Source organism: Scyliorhinus canicula, chromosome 10 (genome assembly GCF_902713615.1).
Source record: "Scyliorhinus canicula chromosome 10, sScyCan1.1, whole genome shotgun sequence".
Taxonomy (NCBI): Eukaryota; Metazoa; Chordata; class Chondrichthyes; order Carcharhiniformes; family Scyliorhinidae; genus Scyliorhinus; species Scyliorhinus canicula.
This window is the reverse complement of record NC_052155.1, coordinates 155,034,865-155,059,586: the sequence shown is the minus strand read 5'-3', so window position 1 is coordinate 155,059,586 and position 24,722 is coordinate 155,034,865. Positions and strand designations below refer to the sequence as shown.

Sequence of the window (24,722 nt, the reverse complement as noted above, 5' to 3'; positions counted from 1 at the left end):
GTGTTGCCCTGTCCCGTGTGCTGACTTTGAAATGCGGCCTCATCAGCGGGGTGGAATTTTGGGGAGCTGGTGGCCACTCCATGGGACGTGTCCTGGTTCACACCCAGAACCCCCTCCTCACGGTCGGTCCCATAGAGCCCTGGGGTTCACCATGGGATGGAGGGGCAGCTGGTTCGTGTTCTGGCTGCCCCTTCATCATCTGGCTCTGCCAGCACTGGCGGCTCCCCAATGTCTGCACCATCGTGTCGACGCAATCGACGATGCTCCTTCAGTGACTGGGACATGCTCTGCAGCACCTCGGTCGTTCCGGTCATGTCCCGCAGAACCTCATCAAGGTCAGCCTGGTACTGGGACACCTTTCCAGCGAGTTGGACATTATTTCTGTTTTATAAATTTAGAGTACCCAATTATTTTTTGCCAATTTAAGGACAATTTAGCATGGCCAATCCACCTACCCTGCAAATCTTTGCGTTGTGGGGATGAAACCCACGCAGACACGGGGAGAATGTGCAAACTCCACATAGATAGTGACTCGGGGCTGGGATTGAACCCGGATCCTCAGTGCTGTAGCCAGCAGTGCTAACCACTGGGCCACTGTGCCGTCCACGCTATACTTATATTAGCAGGGGACTGGCGAGCGCGGTACCAGGGAATCAGCTGGCAAGCGTTCATTGTGGCGAGAAGCCAATGAGGTCTCATTAAGTGAACCAATTAATATTTAATTGCAGTTCCGGCCTCGTTGGGCTGAGCGCTGGGAAGCTCGCGGCAATTCCTGCTCACTACCACACTTTGAATTTTTTCCGGAGAATCACGTCCAATATCTCAGGTTCCGATGACGGATAATCACGACTGATCATTAACTTTGTTCCCCTCCACAGATGCTGCCTGACCTGCTGAGTATTTACAGCATTTTCTGTTTTTATTATACATCAAAATGTTTAACTCCAAGTGCAATAAAGTAATAAAAAAACAATAGTACAAAGAAGCACATGAAGAAATTGATTCGCAGGGTCATTTGAATCCTCGGTGGGTAGTTGGACCTGCTGTTTTGAAAGTCATATTCGGCCCAAGTAAAGGTCCTATGCTCAGGGTTGTGAACCATGGCTAATAGTGGAGCCAGCGAATTTTCAGTGGTAATAGCAGAAGAGCTAGAACCTGGGAGGATAACGGCTGCTTACTGGTGGAGAATGCTTCGGAAAGAAGACATGTGCCTTCCTCAGGTGTGTCACGTATTAATTACCATACTCATATTGCAATTGAAAATGGAAGGCTCTTATGATCAACTGAAGAGGAAAGTGCAAGACCATTAGGTGGGGAGAAATGAGCTAAGGACCTGCCCTTAAGCAGATCACCACTATATGGGGACACCTGAAAACCGAGATAACAAAAACAGAGATAGCAAACCTTATTGTATTATGGAACCCTGGCTGGATGTCCCTAGAGTTTATTAAAAAACTAGATCAAAGTTTATTGAGCTCTTTTCATTGCTCAGCCATGACGAATGCTACATAGTAACCACTGCAACCACAGAAAGGAAATTGGCATTAATCTCAGTTGAATGGAACCAGAAATCGATTCAGCAGAGAATGGAGGTCTGACACTTTACTGACACTTCTTTCTTGCAGGCCATCTGGTACCTTTGTCCGCTTGAAACCTTGGGACATTTTCAGAAATTCATTAAAAATATGATGAGAACACAAAAGGATAAAGCATACGCAATACAAATTTCTAAACCGAGGCAGGAAGGCAGCCAGCGGCCAACAGAGGTGCCCTGGATAAACATGGATGCTGCTGAGTTTTTGGGAGGAGCAATTAAATACCATCAGTAGGGAAGTGGTATTAAGACAGGGGTCGATTTAGCTCACTTGGCTAGACAGCTGGTTTGTGATGCAGAGCGAGGCCAACAGTGTGGGTTCAATTCCTGTTATTCACGAAGGCCTGCCTTCTCAACCTTGGCCCTCGCCTGAGGTGTGGTGATAATTCTCAGCTTATCGCCTCAAAAGGGAGAGCAGCCTATGGTCACCTGGGGCTATGGTGACTTTACTTAATCTTACAGTATTATACAAGCTAATGGGGCTAAAGGCAGCACGCTAGCACAGTGGCTAGCATTGTTGCTCACAGCGATAGGGTCCCAGGTTCGATTCCTCTGTGTACGCAAACTGGCACTGGAATGTAGCGACTTGGAGCTTTTCACAGTAACTTCACTGCGGTGCTAATGTAAGCCTGCTTGTGATAATAAAGATTATTATTTTACAAAAGGCAATAAGTCCCCTGGCCCTGATAGCATGCATTCTAGGATCTTAAAAGAAGTAGCTAGAGTTAATGGATGCATTGGTTGTAATTTTCCCCAAATCCTTGGATTCTGGAGCAGTACCGGAGGATTGGAAAACTGCCAAAGTGACGCCCCTATTCAAGAAGGAGGGAGGGAAAAAGCGGGTAACTATAGCGCGTAAGATCTATTGTTGGCAAAATGTTGGAATTAATTATTAAAGGAACTAATTGCATCATTTTTGAAACATCATAATATAATCAAGCATAGTCAGCATGGCTTCATGAAAGAGAAATCATGTTGACTAATTTTTCGAGGCAGTCTCAACCAAGTGTGTATAAGAAGGGAACCAGTAGGTGTGTTCTATTTGGACTTCCAGAAGGCATTTGACAAGGTACCTGACAAAAGGTTAAGTCACAAGATAAGAGCCCATGGTGTCGGTGGTAGTATATCTGCATGGATAGAGAATTGACTAATGGGCAGGAAACAGTGAGTGGGGATGAGGGGTTATTTTTCAGGTTGATGATCTGTAATCAGGGGGTTCCACAGGGATCAGTCCTGGGACCACAACTGTTTACAATATATATTAATGACTTGGAATGAAGGAAGCGAATGACTGGAGCCATATTTGCAGACAACACAAAAATAGGTGGAAAGACAAGCTGAGAGGGGGATACAAACAGTTTGCTAAGATATTGATAGGTTAAGTAAATGGGCAAAAAGTTGACAAATGGAGTATAGAGTATTATTTAAATGGAGCAAAACTGCAACACAAAGGGACTTGGGGGTAATTGCACACGAAACACAGAAAGCTAGCACACAGGTGCAGCAAGTAATCAGGAAGGCTAATGGAATGTTGGCCCTTATTTCAAGGGGGCTGGTGTATAAGAGTAGGGACGTCTTGTGCAACAGTGCAAGGTACTGGTGAGTCCACATCTGGAGTACTGTAAGCAGTTACGGTCCCCTTATTTAAGGGAAGATATTATTTCATTGGAGGTGGTTCAAAGAAGGATGATCCCTGGGGATGGAGGGATTGATTTATGAGCAAATGTTAAACAGGTTGGGTCTCTACTCGTTGGAATTTAGAAGAACGAGATGTGATCTCATTGAAGCATACAGGATTCTTTAAGGGCTGGACATGGTAAATGCTGAGAGGACGTTTCCCCTCATGGAAGCGTCTAGGACCAGATTGGATAGTCTCAGAATAAAGGGGTGCCAATTTAAGACTGAGATGAGGAGGAATTTCTTCTCTGAGGGTTGTAAGTCTTTGGAACTCCTTGCCACAGAGAGCTGAGGGGGCAGATACCTTGTGTATATTTAAGGCTGAGATAGATTCTTCATCAGCAAGGGAATCAAAGGTTGCAGGGAAAGGGCAAGAAAGTGGACGTGAGGAATGTCGGATCAGCCATGATCCTATTGAATGGTGGAGCAGCCTTGAAGCCGACTGGCCTACTCCTGTTTCTATTGCTTCTAATTCGTATGGCTTATGGTTCTTATGGGAGGGCAATCAAGATTGAAACCCTAATGATCTGAGGAGATGGGAATAGGGAAAAATATTTGGGAACGATCTGAACGATGCTGAATTAGAGGAAGCAGAGTTATGGCCAGCGAGGTGGTCCACATATAGAAAGGTGACTGGAAAGCACTCCAGTTTGAAATCCAAATTGCAATTACTACCAAGGGCTGAAGGAAATGAGGTCCAATACTATTTACCGTTTGAGCCAGATAAAGCTATGATTGCGACCACCACTGAAATATAAGCTGGGTGCTAGACACAATTGAACATTATGAACATTAACCATGTGAAAACCCAGAAATTTAGTACCATTGTTAATAATGGAGTGGAATCATAGTTGAGGTACAGGACCATTCTAGTCAGCCATACAAACCGTCTCCACCATTCAATGAGATCATGGTTGATTTGTGCCTCAACTCCAGGGGCTGGGTTTTCCTCTCCGAGGTGGGAATTGCCATTAGGGTTTCAATCTTGATTGCCTACCCATCCACGCTATTTTCATGGTAAGGTGGCGGGGACAGACTGGAATCAGGGCTGCTGCCTTCTGGAACAAGCCCAAGCCAGGAAGAGAGGGGGGGGGGGGCAGATACCAAGACAGACAGGTTAGAAGGCCCAACTCCATTCGTTGGGACATTGGTTGAATTCTATACCAATGTAGGCATCCTACCTCTCACCCCTTCACCCACTTCCTACCCCCTAACTCCTTGACAAGGCGCCACACAAAAGGTTGCTGCATAAGATAAGGATGCTTGGCATCTTTATAAACCAGCAGGGGCTGGTTTAGCTCACAAAGCTAAATCGCTGGCTTTTAAAGCAGACCAAGCAGGCCAGCAGCACGGTTCCCGTACCAGCCTCCCCGGACAGGCGCCGGAATGTGGCGACTAGGGGATTTTCACAGTAACTTCATTGAAGGTTACTCGTGACAATAAGCGATTTTCATTTCAGTTGATCTTTATAAAGTAGAAGCATGGATAGTGGATTGGTTAATTAATAGAAAGCAAAGAGTGGTTGGCAATCAGTTGCTAGTGGTGTCCCTCAGGGATCAGTGTTGGGCCCACAATTGTTCACGATTTAAATAGATGATTTGGAGTTGGGGACCAAGTGCAATGTGTCCAAGTTTGCAGACAACATCAAGATGAGTGGTAAAGCAAAAAGTGCAGAGGATACCGGAAGTCTGCAGAGGGATTTGGATAGGTTAAGTGAATGGGCTAGGAAGGAATACAATGTGAGGTTATCCATTTTGGTAGGAATAACAGCAAAAGGGATTATTATTTAAACGATAAAATATTAAAACATGCTGCTGTGCAGAGGGACCTGGGTGTCCTAGTGCATGAGCCGCAAAAAAGTTGGTTTACAGGAGCAACAGGTGATGAAGAAGGCGAATGGAGTTTTGTCCTTCATTGCTAGAGGGGTGGCGTTTAAGACTAGGGAGGTTATGCTGCAACTGTATAAGGTGTTAGTGAGGCCACACTGTTCAGTTTTGGTCTCCTTACCTGAGAAAGGCACTGGAGGGCGCGCAGAGGAGATTCACTAGGTTAATCCCAGAGTTGAGGGGGTTGGATTACGAGGAGAGTTTGAGAGACTGGGACTATACTTGTTGGAATTTAGAAGGATGCGGGGGGGGGGGGAATCTCAAAGAAACATATAAAATTATGAAGGGAATAGAAAGGATAGATGCGGGCAGGTTGTTTCCACTGGCAGGTGAAAACAGAACTAGGGGGCATAGCCTCAAAATAAGGGGAAGTAGATTGAGGACCGAGTTTAGGAGGAACTTCTTCACCCAAAGGGTTGTGAATTCTATGGAACATCCTGCCCAGTGAAGCAGTTAAGGCTCCTTCATTAAATGTTTTCAAGATAAAGATAGATAGTTTTTTGAAGAATAAAGGGTTATGGTGTTCGGGCGGAAAAGTGGAGCTGAGTCCACAAAAGATCAGCCATGATCTCATTGAATGGCAGAGCAGGCTCGAGGGGCCAGATAGCCTTTTCCTGCTCATTGTTCTTATATCCTCCTCTCTCTGATACATCTTCCCAGGCCCTTTCATAGCCCCCCCCCCATGCCCACTCACCCAGTATAAAGACAGACTCATGAAAATGTCAAAATAAACAAACAGCCATTTAAAAAAATACTCAAGACCATTATGACATGTGAAGTTTGCAACACCTTATAAACTTACCTATCAGAAAGTTTACATCTCCACAACAGGCTTTCTGGGTGTGGTTCACAACACCCCTGAACTGGTGTGAATCATGTCTCCTTTTAGAAACCTTTCAGAAGCCAGGCAAACTCCATGAATATTGCAAATCACCACCACCGCAATGGAGTTACTGGCATTGGACCTGCTGCTTGCGGGCTTATGACCTGCACCGTTATCCGGTGTACTTAAAGATTCCACATTATAATTAGAACAGTACAGCACAGAACAGGCCCCTCGGCGCTGTGCCGAGCAATGATCACCCCACTCTAGCCCACGTATCCACCCTATACCAGTAACCCAACAACCCCCACCAACCTCACCTTTTAGGACACTAAGGGCAATTTAGCCTGGCCAATCCACCTAACCCGCACATCTTTGGACTTTGGGAGCAGGAATCTTGAAATCTTGCCCACCACTTTTATTTCCCCCCCGACAAGTTTCCCCCACTTCGGGATATCAAAATCCACCCAATTAAATCTGTCTTAGCTTTATATTCCTTTAAACCCTAACTTCCCATCTGTTTTGAAAGCTTCACTTGCCTCAGAATCTACAATTTTTGGGATAGAGAGCTCCAAATTTCTATTCCCATTAGTTATGAAAAAGAAGTTTGTGATTTTATTTCTAAATAGCCCAAGCTCTATTGTTCGATTATGATCCCTCATTCTCTATTTCCCCCACTAAAAGAAAGGGTTCCTTGATCTGCGGCTCCATCAACACTCTCAAATACATTTTAACAATTTAAACACCTTAATCTGTTCAAACTTCAATGTTCTTGGTACTGAAAGGAGTTTCATGGAATGGGGCAATGGTACACTGAACTGAAGCCATAAGATAGCTTCTCAATGTAATGGGAGTCTCTGTTCTTGGATGTGAAGCCCAATGAAGAGAATAGGAGATGTTGCTCAAGTGTTTGTGGTAACCTTCACTGACACACTTGATAACATGAAGCAAGATCGTACAGACAAGTGACTGCTTTGACACAGACACCATAAGCTAGGATCTTTTTCCAGTCAACCAGTCTAATAGAGGTGAAGCAATGGAAGGTATTATCCCTGTGAGTCACCACCAAATGTGAAAAAACTATTCGGTGTAGAATTCGCCTTCATCTGTGCAAAGACATGACAACTTTAATTTGTGCCTAACCATTTAGACATTCAATTGGAAAGTATATTTTTCTCCTGAGCAAAAGTCAATCAGTGTCAGCTGAACATACAAAACAGTAGCAATGGGACTAGACCAGCACGCCACTGGTTGTGAGGTCAAATTCCATCATGGCAAGCTGCATTGTTAGGAATAATGGGAAAGTGAAAAAAATGTTTCACTTACTGTGGTTTAAGGAAAGGAGAAATTTGAGACATGCATGCCACAAGCAAAATAAATAATATCCTTCCCCGAGCTACGGATATGTACCAGATTGAGTATTTTAGACAGATTAATATATTGATCATTTGAACTCCCAGAGATGTTCACTTTACTTAAAAGGAGAAAGGGAATGGGGTAAACGCTTAATCTTCCTTCATGCCAAGTCAAAATAATAACTTAGCATTAAAATTATGTTTTGAACATCAAATGAGAAGAAAATAAAGATAAAAGAAACACATCTGCAGAAAGATACTTTGAATAAACCGAACTGCTGCATCATATATCCTGCTGCTGAATAATGAAAGGTAAGGTCATCGTTCACTGAGTTTTACTAACATGAGAAAGTGCTTCATGCAGTTCAGATTTACAAGCCATTTTATCCATTTATGTTCCCTACCTGCAGGCAATATGGGTGAATGACATGATTCACAAATATTCTCTTCTGCAAGAAAACAGACAGCAATTATTGTATATTCTGCTGGCAAGACATCATTTCCATCTAAGAATAGTTATCTGACCCCAAACCAGTCATTTATAGAATAATACAGCAGTGGAGGAGGTGATTTGACCAATTGTATGCGTGTTGGCTGTTAAAAGTGCTATACAGCTAGTGCCACTCCTCTGCTCAAACATTACTGGGATAAAAAGGTGCAAAAGGTACTTAAATACATTCATGAGCCAATACGTAGCAAGCCTAACAGGAAAGTGTTATTTATGGACTTCGTTTTCAGGACTGAGGGACCTGGATAGAGTTTTAAAAAATTATTTCATGGTGTATGGGTGTCACTGGCTAGGTCAGTCTTTATTGCCCATCGTTCATTGCCCTAGAGAAGGTGCTGTCAAAGGAGGTTTGCTGAGTTACAGTCGTGCATCTTGCAAATGGTATACAGGCTGCCACTGCACATTGGTGGTGGAAGTGAATGTTTAAGGTGCTGGATGAGGTGCCAATCAAATGAGCTGCTATGTCCTGGATGGTGTCGAGCTTCTTGAGTACTGCTGGTGCTGTAACCAAGTAGAGAGTATTGCATCACAGTCCTGACTTGTGCAGGCTTTGGCGAGTTAGATGGGTTAATCACCCTAATATTGCCCTGCCTTTGACCTCTATTGTAGCCACAGTATTTATATGGCTGGCCCAGTTCAGTTTCTGATTAATGTAACCCCGAGGATGTTGATAGTGGGAGGTTCAGTAATGAGAATGCCTTTGAATGTCAAGGGCATATAGCTGGATTCCCTCTTGTTGAGAGATGGCCATTGCCTTGTGTGGCTTGAATGTAACATGCCACTTATCAACCCAAAATGATTAGGAAAGACCTATTTTAGTTTACAGAAAGGTCAGTAACCAGGGGGCATAGATTTAAACCAATGGGTGGGAGAATTAGAGGGGAGTAATAGCTTTTCACACAAGAGGGTGGTGGGACATGGAACTTACTGCCTGAAAGATTGGTTGAGGCAAAAATCTACATTTGCATTTGAACAATATTTGGAAATTCACTTAAGGTGCTTAAACCTACCAAGTTAGAAACCAAGAAATGGAAGGTTGGCGAGTCTGTGGAGGTTTCTTTCAGCCAGCATAGACAATGGACTGAATGGCCCCGTACAGTACCATAAATATTTCTATGTTTCTCTGTTTCCAAGGCACTGCAATTTTTTTATTTTTTTCCTTTTTAATCCCATCCTAAAAGTTACTACTGCATCTACTTCAACTATTCTTTCAAGCAATGCATTTCAGATTATCATAACATTTTGCATAACAAAATTTGTCACTGGCTCATTTGCCAATTACCGTAAATCTGCATCCTTTGCTTAGAGCTGTAAACAGTGGTTTATAAAAGTTTCACTGAACGTCCTTGCTTTTGTATTCTTCCTCTACTTATAACATCTTATCAACTTGTCATATCCCTTTCAAAGATTTGAATACAGGTCTCCAATTTTGCATTCTCTTTAAAATGATCCCATTTCACTTGTATTGTATCTCCTGATTCTTCCAAAATGCATAACGTAACGCTATATGTAAAATGTACTCTGCCACGTGTCTGCTCATGTCACCAATCTGTCTATGCTCTCCTTTAGTCTATTACTATTCTCCTTACTGTTTGCAACATTTCTGAGTTTCATGATATCTGCAAACTTTGAAATTATGCCCTGTAGAATCGTCCAGATCATTAAAATATAGTAAAAATACAGCAGTCCTAATTCCGACCCCTGGCAAATCCCACTCAATATTTCCCTCTGTCTGAAGAAACCCTTCAGCACTACTTCCTGCTTTCTGTCCCTGTGTCACATTTCCCCCAACACTGCCATTCGTCCTTCAATTCCATGGACTATAATTTTAAAACATTACAACCTGGAGAGCCCCGGAGAAAGTAGCAAAAGAAAAAGTCAAATTCCACTCCTAAAACTAGATTTCCAAATTTAACTGCATTGACCTCACCTGTTTCTCATTAGCGGTACATTTATATTTTAACTTTGAACACAATTTATTGAAGTTTGAACAGTGTGATGAGTCAGTGGTTGTTCAGTGTGAAAATATAATCCCTCAAATATTTCTATGGATAAAGCAGACTACGCAACAATATTGATTGTCAGCACAAAATTAATTATAGCCTTGCTGGTACACTAAAGGTCCAGCAACTTCTGCTGAATGGAGACAGACAAAAAAAAAATGTTTTTTTTTTACCATCAACGCGAACTCCTCTCAGCTGGGTTTTATGCATTTTTTTCAGCAACGTCAGACAATCAGAAACAATAATCTTTTTGCACCCCTCCCGCAACAAAATCTGCAAGAAAAACACAAGAACAGCTGAAACAATAAAAAAATACTTAAATATTTCCTTATCTAAAACAATCTTCTATTAAGATGCCACCAGGGTGGAGTGTGTCAGTGGAGGAGATAAAGAGAGCAATCTTGTCAGGGAACAAAAGCTACTGTTGAATATGCAGTAAAGTAAGAACTTAGGTCCTTACGGCGCTCCAAAATGCTTTGCAATCAAAATTTATGAAGGGCCACAGAGAAAAGAGGCAGCTAGTTTGCATAAAACAAGGCCCCATAAACAACAAATAAATTGAACGATTTTATGTGGTGCTGATTGAGGGAAGGACATTGTCAGGACACAGAAAATCCCCTGTTCTTCAGATAGAAGATCCCATGGTACTAAATCCACATGAATCTCTTGGGGGGGGGGGCTAGATTATTATGCACCATCCGGGATTGAACCAACAGCCTTACGATTGGTAAATTAACACTATACTGTGCTAGTTAAAAGAAAACCAGGAACCATGTGGCAGTCAGCTCAAAAGCTTTGAATTTATTAAAATCTTGCAAGACCCTTTCCTCACGAGGGGCTCATCCAGTTGAGATTTGAAGTCTTACTATGGAGTAGATAAATCCCAAACCATTTAAAAACAAACAGTCACTTACAAAAATACATTTGTTAAAACCTACTCTGTTGCCACACGCTTTACAAATGTCCGAATCTCCAATGAGATCCTAATGCACTGCCTTGTTTGGAGACAATGCCATGATATATATGAGGAGGTAGGGAAAGCAGGTTGGAGGGTGGGGGACAGTAGGCCAGCAGAATATTCGAGTGGGGGGCTGGGAGGGGCACCTTTGCTCCTCGTGGTGAAAAAACAGGACTATAAAAAGCAATAACCTCCTTGGTCCATTCTGCCCTCAGCGGCAGGTCTTCCAAGCCCCTGGAAACCTATGTAGGTGCCGTTAAATTAAAATCACTGTCAAGATATCAGGAACAAAGCTTAGTTTACGTTATAACTTATGGGCCTCTAAGTTACTCAGATACTCCAAAAGCCTTTAGAACATAGAACATAGAACAGTACAGCACAGAACAGGCCCTTCGGCCCTCAATGTTGTGCCGAGCCATGATCACCCTACTCAACCCACGTATCCACCCTATACCCGTAACCCAACAACCCCCCCCTTAACCTTACTTTTATTAGGACACTACGGGCAATTTAGCATGGCCAATCCACCTAACCCGCACATCTTTGGACTGTGGGAGGAAACCGGAGGACCCGGAGGAAACCCACGCACACAGGGGGAGGACGTGGTTAAAATGAAAGGAGGTGGGGTTTGTTCCATTGATTTCACTATTTAACTCTACCTGCCCTCTGTGATACTCTAAAGATGAAACACTCTTCTGTCCTCAGTAGTTTGTATTTGGTTTTTCGCAATATCGCATCGAGTTTAGCGAGTGAGCGATTGTGGACGTCTTGTGGCCAGTGGTAATGTCCTTCGCAGCTCTAGATTTAAGTCCAATGTCAGGACTTGCTGGCTATGGAAAGAGCATTCATGACGTATTGCTACAGACAGATTACCAGCTGGGAATCCTCCCATCACCTCTCCACTATTACCCAAAGGGGGAAAAACGTGTGTGAAGGTGCACTAAAAAAAAAGCGCGTCGAGGGCGGCATGGTGGTGCAGTGGTTAGCACTGCTGCCTCATGGCACCGAGGACTTGGTTTCGATCCCGGCCCCGGGTTACTGTCCGTGTGGAGTTTGCACATTCTCCCCGTGTCTCACCTTCACAACCCAAAGATGTGCAGGGTAGGTAGATTGGCCTCGCTAAATTGCTCCTTAATTGGAAAAAAAGAATTGGGTACTCTAATTTATATTTTTAAAAAGTGAGTCGCTATGTCACACACAGATTAAGAAGGTCATAGGCTTGATTCCTGGTTTGTGCTGAGGAATACGGGAGGGTAAAAAAGACAAACAAAGAAAAAAGATAATCTAGCAAAATGACTCATGGCATATTTAGTCCCAGCCTTACATTTGCATAATGCTTGAAATTTGAAGAGAGCATGATTTACAGCAAATGTTTGTTCTAGCTCAGACCTTCAATATATACTCATAGATCTCCTGCTGGGGTTGTTAGGATCCCAGATAAGAACCCAGCAATTTGAAATTTGTAAAATCGTGAGGAAAGGTCACTGCATCACAGGAGAGATAATAGGTATATTTTATGTTAAAACAAGCTTAAATTTAAACACAAAATTAGCCCCATTAATAACAAAAATGTTTTTCTTTACAGTTAACAGTTTTGAAATCAGGAAGGAACTCTAACTTACTTCCTAAATCTGCCGCTAAATATTCCAATTAAGCAAACCAATATAGTTCAAATACCACTTGTAAATAAAGTTATCAGGTTTTGCCTGCTTTTCTCCAAGTAGAGATTTTGGAGAGAACCTTTAAGGAGCAAACTAAAATATACCTCTTGTTGGCTAAAATCCTCTGGCAAATTGAAACTACAGGCCTGGCTCCTCTCCTTAATTACATCATCTGTGCCCAAAGCATAAATTATCTACACTCCAGGAACCTCCAAACCAAAACAATATTCCATTATGTAGCTATCTGTAAACAAGTAAATGCTTCTCAAATCGATTAGCAGAATATTCCCCCTGCAAAATCAAGAATTACCTCACTCTTACGACACCATAATCACATCTTTAGAAGATATACTGTTTGCATGTATCTTACCCAGTTTTTTTAAGAACATTACTGCAACAAGTATAAAATATAACAAATTCTTACATTCATCAAAGGGTCAAGCTGGGCACTTTTGGATCAGGGTTTTATATCAAGCAATATTACAACAGAAATGCTGGATGGTTGAGAACAGGGCCAGAGAGTTGACAAACTTCAAATACAGTTTCCCACCTCTCAGCCTCCTCTCACAAAGCTCCTATGGAAATTCTACCCAATGCAATTCTTGCTGCTTTCCCTCTAACTCCCCTAGCTCGCCCGCTGAAACTGACCTGCAAGTTATAATCTTGAAGGATCTTCACTAGCGAATCCCGCAGGTTAGGGATCTCCATGCCTTCCTTTATTCGGTAGATCAAGAGGATAGGATCAACGTGGGTCCCAATATTGTTCAACAATCCAGTTATAAATGCTGTGGGTATAGACGAGAAGCTGTCATCAGCAGGCAGTTTCAGGGCCTGGGCCAATGCACAATATTTTCGTACCCACCAAATGCTAATCAAAGTCTTACCTAAGTGCTGAATTCCAATCTCTCAGAGCCCATCCTATCCTGTTGGATGCTAGTGCTTTTAAAATGATGAAATATCTCAAAGACTAGTTTAGGAATCACAATTAGCAACTGTTTGGAATAATGTGATAACTTCCATTTTCTTCAAATGTAACCAAAAGAAGGTCATCAGCAATTAGCCGAATCTGATTTGGACACTTAATTAAACATATCTTGGAAAGCTTAATCCAGACGTTTGCTATGGTTGATTGGCTCCCAATGATCAAGATAGGGGAATCCCAAGTTTGCTACCTAACTTCACCCAAAACCAACACTTAATATCTGCATAACTGTACGTACATTTTATCTGAATGGGTCATGGCATAAGAGAATTTGTTTTGAGGGATTCTAGTTATACCATAATCAGTCTAATTATACAAATTTCAGGTTACAATAAAATCCTGTGTTTTACAAAACTTGAATAGCCGCTTCTGGCCTCAAAGGTATTTACCAATTATATTCAAACGCTTGGAAACCAGAGTGAATGAGAAGGTACTTCAGTAACGCAAGTCGTAATGCATTTTATCATAATTTCACCTCTAACTGACACGTGATATATTAACACTCAGAAATAAATTATTTTTGATTTACATCCAAGAGCCCGCAAATAGTTCCTGTGACTTTTGCAGCCCCTTTCACAGGTTATAACATTGTAGTCCAGCAGGCTAAGTGAGCTATCCGAGAACAATAAAAGGACATGCCTTTTATTACAATTTATTTCAGTGAATCTCCTTAGAAAATCAATCTACTGGCAGGTTAATTTTACCCCAGGACCTGGCAAATGCTATCTTAGAGATGACACTAAACATTATATTAATGAACTTTAAATCTAAAACACAAGCAGAGGAGAGAGGTGGGCAAGTTAAGGCATTTAGGGAGAGTTCCGGAGTTTAGTAACTCCATCACTGATGATGATAGCGGGTTCAGCAGGGGATGCAGGCTAAGTTGGAGAAGAGAGCAGCAGTTGGTTCAGCAGATCACTCAAGGAAAAAAGTTAAAGAGGAATGAAGCCAGGGAATAGGAATTAAACGTAAATACAGAGCTTTCGGCTGTGGTGTGCCATTATTTTGCATCACTCATTATAAGCAACCAGCAAGTTATACTCAGGTACAAAATTTGTTTTGAAAGATAGCCAAAACTACCTAGAGAATGAGAATAAAGGCAACGTTTTTTTCTCCCAGAACATTTTGGGAGCGTTTTTGAACTATTCTGTCTTGACTATATAGCATTTATTAGTGGCTGGAGATTGTTCTAGGATTGGCATCATAATGATCTCCATATAAGCATGGACATATATTGTGATTAATTTCTTAATAGATAGTAATGAATTAAAAAATTGAAGAAAAAAAGTTAAAATTTTAGCCAACAAAAATCACTTGATAAATCTGTTTTCTTAAACAATTAACAGCACATTTTAATAATAATAATCTTTATTGTCACAAGTAGGCTTACATTAACACTGCAATGAAGTTACTGTGAAAAGCCCCTAGTCGCCACATTCCGGCGCCTGTTCGGGTACACTGATAGAGAATTCAGAATGTCCAAATTACCTAACAGCCCATCTTTTGGGACTTGTGGGAGGAAACCGCAGCACCCGGAGGAAACCCACGCAGACATGGGGAGAATATGCAGACTCCACACAGACAGTGACCCAAGCCGGGAATCGAACCTAGGACCCTGGAGCTGTGAAGCAACAGTGCTAACCACTGTGCTACCGTGCAGCCCACATTTTATCATAATGCATTTGAAGTAGAAACCATTCCCAAGGTGCTGCAGAGGAACATAGTAAGACAATAATAGACACTAAGCCAAAGCAGGCAACATCAGGACAGGAGACAGAAAGGTGGCTCTTAAGGACCATCTAAAGGAAGAGAGTGAAGTAGGGAATTGGAGAAGTATCATAAGGAAATTCCAGAGATTTGGGCTGTGGAAGCGGAAGGCTTGAATACTGCTATGAAGAGGCTGGGGATGCATAGAAATCCAGAGTTGGAGAACCAGAGAGTTTTTTTTGAGAGGGGCAGAGGGAGGGGTTCGGGGGCTGTATGCAAATACAGAAGTAGGGAGCGACGAGGACATGAAGGGACTTAGAAAGAGGATGCGTCTTTAAGCGTGGAGGGTTCGGGGACCGAGTGTCAACGTTGGTCATCGAGCCCGGGGTGATGAGACAGTGATGCGTGGTGCGTTAGGACGCAGGCAGCAGAGGTTGGGGGACACACACACGCGCACACACACACACACAAGCAGCCCTCTTCAGGATCCACTCTGCTCATCCCCCATGGGGAAAGGATGAGAAATAGTGCCTTAAACAGAGTCTGTTCCATCCCCAACATGGCTGGAAAACTGCACCAGCAGGCTCACCCACCTGCAGAGGCAAATCAAAGTTAAACTCAATTTCAGAACATGTGATGCATGAACCCTCATGGATAAGGAGCAAAAGAATCAACTGGAACAGACAACCGCCCTCCATTCCCGTGAACTCAGGCACTTCAACATTGACGCCGCTGTCCTGCAAGAGGCCCGAAGAGCACAGGCCAAGGGCAGCGGGGGGGGGGAAGAAAGCTGGGTGACACCTTCTTCTGGAGAGGAAAACCAGAGGATCAGCCCAGCATGGAATTGGATTCGCCATCAAGAACAAACTCATCAACTGACTTTCGGAGCTCCCTGACGCCATGAATGAGTGCCTCATGACCCTCCACCTACAACTTGCCAAGAACCAGCAAACAATGGTCGTGAGTGCCAACGCCCCAACCCTTGATGAGTCCAAAGGCGGCTTCTACTCTTGTACACCATACACTCCAGGGTTCTTAAAGAACATCATCCAAAGCCAGGGACAGAGTGGACTCCCAACGTTGGATAGGAACCATCGGAAAGGAAAGAGTTAGGAAATGCAACTCCAAAAGGGTTCTTCTGCTTACCAAATGCTCGGAACACTAGCTTGTCATCATTAACACACTGTTTCTGCAAAAAGACAAGTTCAAGACTTCCTGAAGCCATCCATGATCAAAGCACAGGAGAATTATTGACTACGTCATTGTCTAATTCTGAGACCAAAAGGATGCCCTCATCACCAAAGCTGCGACCTGTGCATGAGACTGCTTGACAGACCGCCTGCCCATTCGCTGTTCTACGTCCAGAAAACTCCACCAGAAGCAAAGGAAGATTAAGAAACAGCTCATAAAATAGATCATGTTGAGTACTTCAAGAGCCATGCATGCCAGTGAACATCCAACAATGTCTTCACCAAAATCTTCAAAGCGTTCATTCTATTGGATTGTAGGAAAACTGGGAAGAGCTGAAGGCAACCATCAGGTCGAGCTGTGACGAAACTATCGCCTACAAGACCAGGAAACACAAGACTGGTTCAATGAGAATGACCACACCATCCAAGATCTCATCGACAAGTAGAGGAAAGCTCTCCGCACCTGACAAAATGACATTACCAGCAAGGCAAGGAGGAGAACTCATCAAACAGCATAGATACAAAGAGGAATTCAGTGAATCAAAAATCAATGGTGGACTGAGAAAGCGAAGGAGCCGCAACTCCTCACTGACAAGCATGTCACCCAGGGCTCCTTCAGTGCCACAAAGGCAATATATGGATCCAACACCCTCGGCTAGAATCATAGAATTTACAGTGCAGAAGGAGGCTATTCGGCCCATTGAGTCTGCACCGGCTCTTGGAAAGAGCACCCTACTTAAGCCCACACCTCCACCCTATCCCTGTAACCCAGTAACACCACCTGACCTTTTTGGACACTAAGGGCAATTTATCATGGCCAATCCACCTAACCTGCACATCTTTGGACTGTGGGAGGAAACCGGAGCACACAGACACGGGGAGAACGTGCAGACTCTGCTCAGGCAGTGACCCAAGCCGGGAATCAAACCTGGAACTTTGGAGCCGTGAATCAACTGTGCTAACCCCTGTGCTACCGTGCTGCCCACTTGTGTGGACCAATCCAAAGTTGCCATTAAACACATGAAGAATGGAAAAGCCGCAGGAGTGGACACAATTCCAGCAGAGATTTATAAACTTGGAAGTGAAGCGATCACAAGTCATCCCCATCAGCTGTTCCTGAAAATCTGGGACAAGAGGAGGACAAAGGAAGTGCTTCAACGATACCCTGAAGGCTTACCTCAAGAACAAACGTCAACGCCTGGGAGATCCTCGCTCAGAAGACCTATTTGGAGGAATATCCTGATTGAAGGAACACAATTCTGAGAACATCCAATGGCAAGAGGTCCGGAAAAGGGGCCTGAGAAAGGAATGCCAGCGATCTCGAGTCAAAGGACCAATCCCACCTCCCAGTCACACCTGCCAAGTGTGCAGTCAGAGATGTGGCTCCAGGATCATCCTCATCAGCCACACAAGAACCCACAGAACTCGTGACCAGTGCCATGGAGTTTCTTTGGTGGAGAATCATACTTATTAGCGAGTGATTGCTGAAGTTGGAGGTCTTTACAGATGTACACAGACTTTAAGGACAACACAAGATACAAAATATATCATAGACTGTATGTGCTTGGTAAATGCACAGTCTATATAAATCAACAGGTTAATTGTGATCAGACACACGACACTCTAAAACCAGTGGCAGAGACCACCCAATACAACTGTGGTGGATTTCTCATTAAACCCCCGACGCTCATCACACTGTGAGCCAACTGGTCTCACTAGAATCTGACTTCCACACGATGTTTCCAAATTCCTCTCTTGAAATACGAGCCTTAGAATATTTTCCCAAACAACGCTTTCTCTCTGATGCCTTCACAAAGGATCCACTTCCAGGATTTCAATCTCTCCTTTCAGTATTCTTCTGCCTTGGATCGCCAAATGCATTCAAGCTTCCACACAATCTCTCGGGTATCCAGCCACGCCAATAGAACAGGACTGTTTCACAGGCTGTATTAAGGTGTCACCAATCTTGGTATTACTCCAGCTAGCTAATTTCTCCTGGTCTTCACCGTACAGCTCTATCTTCAACTTCAATGATTTCAGTTACTTGTCCCTTTGACTTCAGACTTCTTAGGACTCTTCTTTTCAGCCCCTGGTTTCTAGAACTATCTTGAGCTTCTTGGACTTACTTTCCTGCCCCTACTCCATTGCCCTTTCTCTCTGCTGGCAGTTTCCGTGAGAGTCACTTTCTACTCAGATACCTGGCTCCAACTGAACCAGAAGTGCATATGCTTGTCAGTGTGGGTTGGGCCCTGGTTGCTAAGCAACAGCCTAGTCTTTCCTTGGGCCGTGTTTATTTTCATGTTGTAAACGCTTTCATAAAAATGCAGGGACATTTTGAAATGAATCCAAAAACTCACAGACGCAGGCACTTTTGTTTAATATGAAGCTAACTAAAGTTTTAACCCTATCTTATACAGAAACACAAAATTAAACTTGATTTAGTGGAAAGGACATAGAACATAGAACAGTACAGCACAGAACAGGCCCTTCGGCCCTCGATGTTGTGCCGAGCAATGATCACCCTACTTAAACCCACGTAACCCGTATACCCGTAATCCAACAATCCCCCCATTAACCTTACACTACGGGCAATTTAGCATGGCCAATCCACCTAACCTGCACATCTTTTGGACTGTGGGAGGAAACCGGAGCACCCGGAGGAAACCCACGCACACACGGGGAGGACGTGCAGACTCCACACAGACAGTGACCCAGCCGGGAATCGAACCTGGGACCCTGGAGCTGTGAAGCATTGATGCTAACCACCATGCTACCGTGAGGCCCCGGAGAAAGATAAAAAGCAAGATATTTGGTCCCGAAGTTACTTAGAAGGAAATCTATGAGTCCCTCGTTCTTGTTGTGGGTGAGGATGGAGAGGGGTCAAGATTTACTCTCCTGGTGATCCTGGAGTGCAGTGATGACAGAGGAGAGTGAGGATCTGCAGTGATGACAGAGGAGAGTGAGGATCTGACAATGTATTTTTTATTTTATAAATTTAGTGTACCCAATTCATTTCTTTTTCCAATTAAGGGGCAATTTAGCATGGCCAATCCACCTACCCTGCACATTTTTGGGTTGTGGGAGCAAAACCCACGCAAACTCCACACGGACAGTGACCCAGAGCCGGAATCGAACCTGGGACCTCGGCGCCGTGAGGCAGCAGGGCTAACCCACTGCGCCACCGTGTTGCCCTGGATCTGACAATGTTTGATGTAGGTCCATCCATACCTGGTGATGGATTGCTAAACCAGTCATGCACCAACATACCCGTTGAACTTGAGGGAACAAAGAAGTAAACCACAACAGAGGAAAATAAACAGGGCTGGGATGATTAAAGGTTTTCCTTGGGTCAACAGACCAAGGTGGAGGTGAAGGATAAGTTAAACAGATTGACATTTTCGCAAGTGATAATGGAAGGCCCAAAGACTAGGCATTCGGAGTTTGAAAGGGCCGTTGTGCCTGTCATGACAAGATTCAGCACATAAGCACAGTGAGTTATTAAAGATCAGCAAACTGTCTCATGTTGCTAAGGGGAGGAAAGGGGGGGTAGCGGTCTTGTCACTGGACGGGTGATCCAGAGATCCAGGGTAATACTCAGGGGACCCGGGTTTCAATCCTACCAAGGCAGATGGTGGAAACTGAATCCAATAAATATCTGGAATGAAAACTCTAATGATGACGATGAAACTATTGTCGATTGTAATTTGAAAAAAACAGCTGGTTCATTAATGCCCTTTAGTGAGGAAAACTGCAGTCCTCATTTGGCCTGGCCTACATGTGGTTGACTCTTAAATGTCCTCTGAATCAAAATGCTACAAAGCCAATAAAAAAGAAACTGGACAGACAACTCGGCATCGAGCTAGGAGCTGGAAACAACAACGGCAAACCCAGCCCTGTCAACCCTATGAAGTCTTCCTTACTAACAGCTGGGAGCTTGTGCCAAAATTGGGAGAGCTATCTCAGAGGCTAGTCAAGCAACAGCCTGACATAGTCATACTCACAGAATAATACCTTACAGAGAATGTCCCAGACACCACTATCACCATCCTGTCCCACCGGCAGGACTGACCCAGCAGAAGTGGCGACACAGTGGTATACAGTTGGGTGTGAGTAGCCCTGGAAATCCTCAACATCGACTCTGGACTCCATGAAGTCTCATGGCTTCAGGTTAAACACGGGCAAGGAAAGTTCCTGCTGATTACCGCATAGGGTACACCGTCAGCTAATGAATCAGTACTCCTCAATGTTGAACACCATTTGGAGGAAGCACTGAGGGTGGCAAGGGCACAGAATACACTCTGGATGGGGGACTTATGTCCATTACCAAGTGTGGCTTGGTAGTACCACCACTGAAAGGGCATAACTGCTAGACTGGATCTAGGACAGGTGGTGAGAGAAACAGCAAGAGGGAAAAACACACTAGACCTCATCCTCACCAACCTGCCTGCTGCAGGGGCATCTGTCCATGACAGTATTGGTAGAAGTGACCACCACACAGTCCTTGTGGAGACAAAGTCCCCCCTTCTTCACATTGAGGATATCCTCCATTGTGCTGCGTGGCACTACCTTCGTGCTACATGGGATAGATTCTGAACAGATCTAACAACGCAAGACTGGGCATTCATGAAGTGCTGTGGGCCATCAGCCGCAATCTGTAATCTCATAACCTGTGTATTCCCCCACTCTACCATTACCACAAAGCCAGGGGACTAATCCTGGTTGAATTAAGAGTGCAGGAGGGTGTGACAGCAGCAGGACCAGGAATGGCAATAAATGATCTATCAATCTGGTGAAACTACAACACATGTCTGCTTGCATGACAAACAACTTAAGCAGCAAGTGATAGATGGAGCTAAGTGCTTGCACAACCAAAGGATCAGAACTAAGCTTTGCAGTTCTCCCACATCCAGTTGTGATGGACAATTAAACACTCATTGGAGGAGGAGGCTCCACAAATCTTCCCATCTTCACTGATGCAGGAGGTCTGTACATCAGTGCAAAAGACAAGGTTGAAGCATTCGTCATAGTCTTCAGCCAGAAGTGCCAAGTGGATGATCCATCTTGGGCTCCTCTAGAGGTCCCCAGCATCACAGATGTCAGGCTACAGCCAATTCAAATCACTCTACGATATTATGAAGGAACAGATGAAAATCGCTTATTGTCACATGTAGGCTTCAATGAAGTTACTGTGAAAAGCCACTAGTAATAGTACTGAAGGCCTGTGTTCCAGGACTTGCTGCGCCCCTAACCAAGCTATTGCAGTACATCTACAATGTTAGCATCTACCCGGAAGTGTGAAAGATTGCCCAGGTATGTCCTGTACACAGTAGGACAAATCCAACCCAGCCAATTACTGCCCCATCAGTCTACTCTCAATCATCAGTAAAGTGATGGAAGGGATCATCAAGTGCCATCAAGTGGCACTTACTTAGCAATAGCCACTCAACTCCTGAACTCATTACAGCCTTGGTTCAAACGTGGACAAAAGAGCTGAACCCTAGAGGTGAGGTGAGGTGAGAGTGACTGCCCTTGACGTCAAGGCAGAATTTGGTAGAGTATGGCTTCAAGGAGCCCAAGCAAGTCAATGAATCAGGGGAAAAACTCTCTGTTGCTGAAGTCATATCCAGCACAAAGGAAGATGATTGTGGTTGTTTTTGATTGTTGGAGGCAAGTCATCTCAGTCCTCGAGCATTACTGCAGGGGTTCCTCAGGATAGTGTCCTAGGCCCAACCATCTTCCGCTGCTCAACTAATGACATTCCTTCCAATAGAAAGTCAGATGTGGAGATGTTCAGTGATGATTGCACAATGTCAGCACTATTCGCAACTCCTCAGGCATTGAAGCAGTGAACAATATCTAGGCTTGGGCTGACAAATGGCAAGTAACATTCACGCCACACAAGTACCAGGCAATGACCATCTTCAATAAGAGAATCAAACCATCGCCCCTTGACATTCAATGGCGTTTCCATCACTGAATCCCCCACTATCAACATTGTGGGAGTTACCATTGACCTAGAACTGACTGGACTAGCTGTACAAATACTGTGGCTAGAGCAGGTCGGAGGCTAGGAATCCTATGGCGAATTACTCACCTCCTGACTCCCGAAAGCCTGTCCACCATCTACAAGGCACAAGTCAGGAGTGTGACAGAATACTCCCCACTTCCCTGGGTGAGTGCAGCTGCAACAACACTCAAGAAGTTCAACACCATCCAGGACAAAGCACCCCTTGATTGGCACCCCTTCCAGAAACATTCACTCTCTCCACCACCTACGGACATTAGCAAGTGTGTACCATCCACAAAATGCACTGCAGGAACTCTCCAAAGCTCCTTAGGTAGTACCTTCCAAACGCATGACCACTACCATCTAGAAGGACAAGGGTACGAGATACATCGGAACAGCGCCACCTGGAAGTTCCCCTCCAAGTCACTCACTATCCTCGCTTGGATTTATATTGCCGTTCCTTCATTGTCGCTGGGGCAAAATCCTGGAACTCCCTGCCTAATAGCACAGGGGGTATCAACACCACATGAATTGCAGTGGATCAAGGCAGCTCACTATCACCTTCCAAAGGGCAATTAGGGATGGCAACAAATCCGAGCCAGTGATGCTCACATTCCATAAAAATGAATATAAAAAAACATTTAAGGCCATTTACATACGTGGCTTGTCAATGGAATGGGAGATAAGGTCCTCCCATAGTTCAGCATCATCTTGCTCCTTCGCAAACTCAATGGCTTTGTCTACGTCTTGCAGTTCCTCAGTTATCATCTGGAGTGCTCGCCGACTATTACCCATTCTACCTGTATGAGAAAAGAAAACATTAGACGTCAATGGAGAGGTGCAATCACCAATCCCAAAATTTTATTAACTCTGCTCCAACAGAAATGATAGTGAGGTAGATTTTAAAACTTTTAGCATTGGGAGGAAAATAGGTGATATTAAATTGAACCCCCCACCCACCCTTTTCAAAGGAAAAAAATGATAGCAAAAGAACCAAAGATGTGGGACAAGCATCTCTCCAACACAAAATATTCTGCATATTCTCCCAGTGGTCGAAATTATTCCCCATCTTAATATTCAGAAACTCGGTGACTTTTACTACAAGAACCAGATATTTGCACAAACTAGTCAGCAATGGGCATTTTTACTGGTGGTTTAGAAATTCTCTTAAAGAGAGTGTGTCTAATCTGGTCCTCGAAGTGCACAGCTCCAAAAGGGACATGATGTGGAGATGCCGGCGTTGGACTGGGGTGAGCACAGAAAGAAGTCTTACAACACCAGGTTAAAGTCCAACAGGTTTGTTTTAAATACGAGCTTTCGGAGCTCCGAAAGCTCGTGTTTGAAACAAACCTGTTGGACTTTAACCTGGTGTTGTAAGACTTCTTACTGTGCCCAAAAGGGACAGCTAAATGAGTAATTTCCCTGGGTGTGTAAATGGAAAATGAATTTCATTGTCAATGTGATGTGGTGCATTATAATGGTAGAAATAAGGAGGCTATGTATTCCCGGTAAAATAAAAGCCTAAGCTGCAAAGAACTGCAAAAGGATCAAGGATGGCCAGAAATACCACTGGGACTGGGGCGCGGAGGACCCGGGTTCGAATCCCGGTCCTGGGTCACTGTCCGTGTGGAGTTTGCACATTCTCCCCATGTCTGCGTGGGTTTCACCCCCCACAACCCAAAGATGTGCTGGTTAGGTGGATTAGCCACACTAAATTGCCCCTTAATTGGAAAAAAAAAAATAATTGGCTACTCTAAACTTATTTTAAAAAAAGGATGGCCAGAAACACAAATAATAATAATCGCTTGTCACAAGTAGGCTTCAATGAAGCTACTGTGAAAAGCCCCTAGTCGCCACATTCCGGCACCTGTTCGGGGAGGCCGGTACGGGAATTGAACCCGCGCTGCTGGCATTGTTCTGCATTACAAGCCAGCTGTTTAGCCCACTGTGCTAAACCAACCCTTGATTCATTACAGGCATCAAATACAAACAGAAAACATTGGAAATACCCAGCTGGTCTGGCAACATCACTGGAAAGAGGAATAGAGATGCTTCAGGTCGATGTCCATGGACCAGATAGCTGGCAGCGCTCTCTGTGGTGGGGGGCAGGGGTAGGTTGGACTTCCTCCCCAGATAGAGGTGTTGGTCCTGTCTCCAGCTAATTAACAGGTCCATTAAACAGCCATTGGGCAGTCGTTGGGGTGGGGGTCAGGCAGGGATCTGACCTTCTCTCTGACTTTTCCGGTGGTGGGCTTACATTTTTTATTTTAGCCTAGCCCACATTACAAAATGATTATAGAAGGACTTGAGAAAAAACAAAGAGCAGAGAGGATATAATATTAAGGACGAGACTGAACAGGGTGGGGATTTT

The 24,722-nt window shown here is 44.0% G+C and overlaps 1 protein-coding gene across 5 annotated transcripts in view; it reads right to left on the bottom strand.

Moving 5' to 3' along the window:
- The window catches only part of vps41 (VPS41 subunit of HOPS complex), a 224,865-nt gene that overhangs the window by 4,676 nt on the left and 195,467 nt on the right, over positions 1–24,722 (bottom strand). For all 5 annotated transcript variants that reach the window (XM_038809941.1, XM_038809942.1, XM_038809937.1 and 2 more), the window contains exons 24-27: positions 23,011–23,151; positions 13,114–13,250; positions 10,020–10,119; positions 7,740–7,784 (exon numbers count right to left, since the gene is read on the bottom strand). In XM_038809941.1, the coding sequence (XP_038665869.1) occupies positions 7,740–7,784; positions 10,020–10,119; positions 13,114–13,250; positions 23,011–23,151 (423 nt within the window). The remainder of the gene's footprint in view (positions 1–7,739; positions 7,785–10,019; positions 10,120–13,113; positions 13,251–23,010; positions 23,152–24,722) is intronic.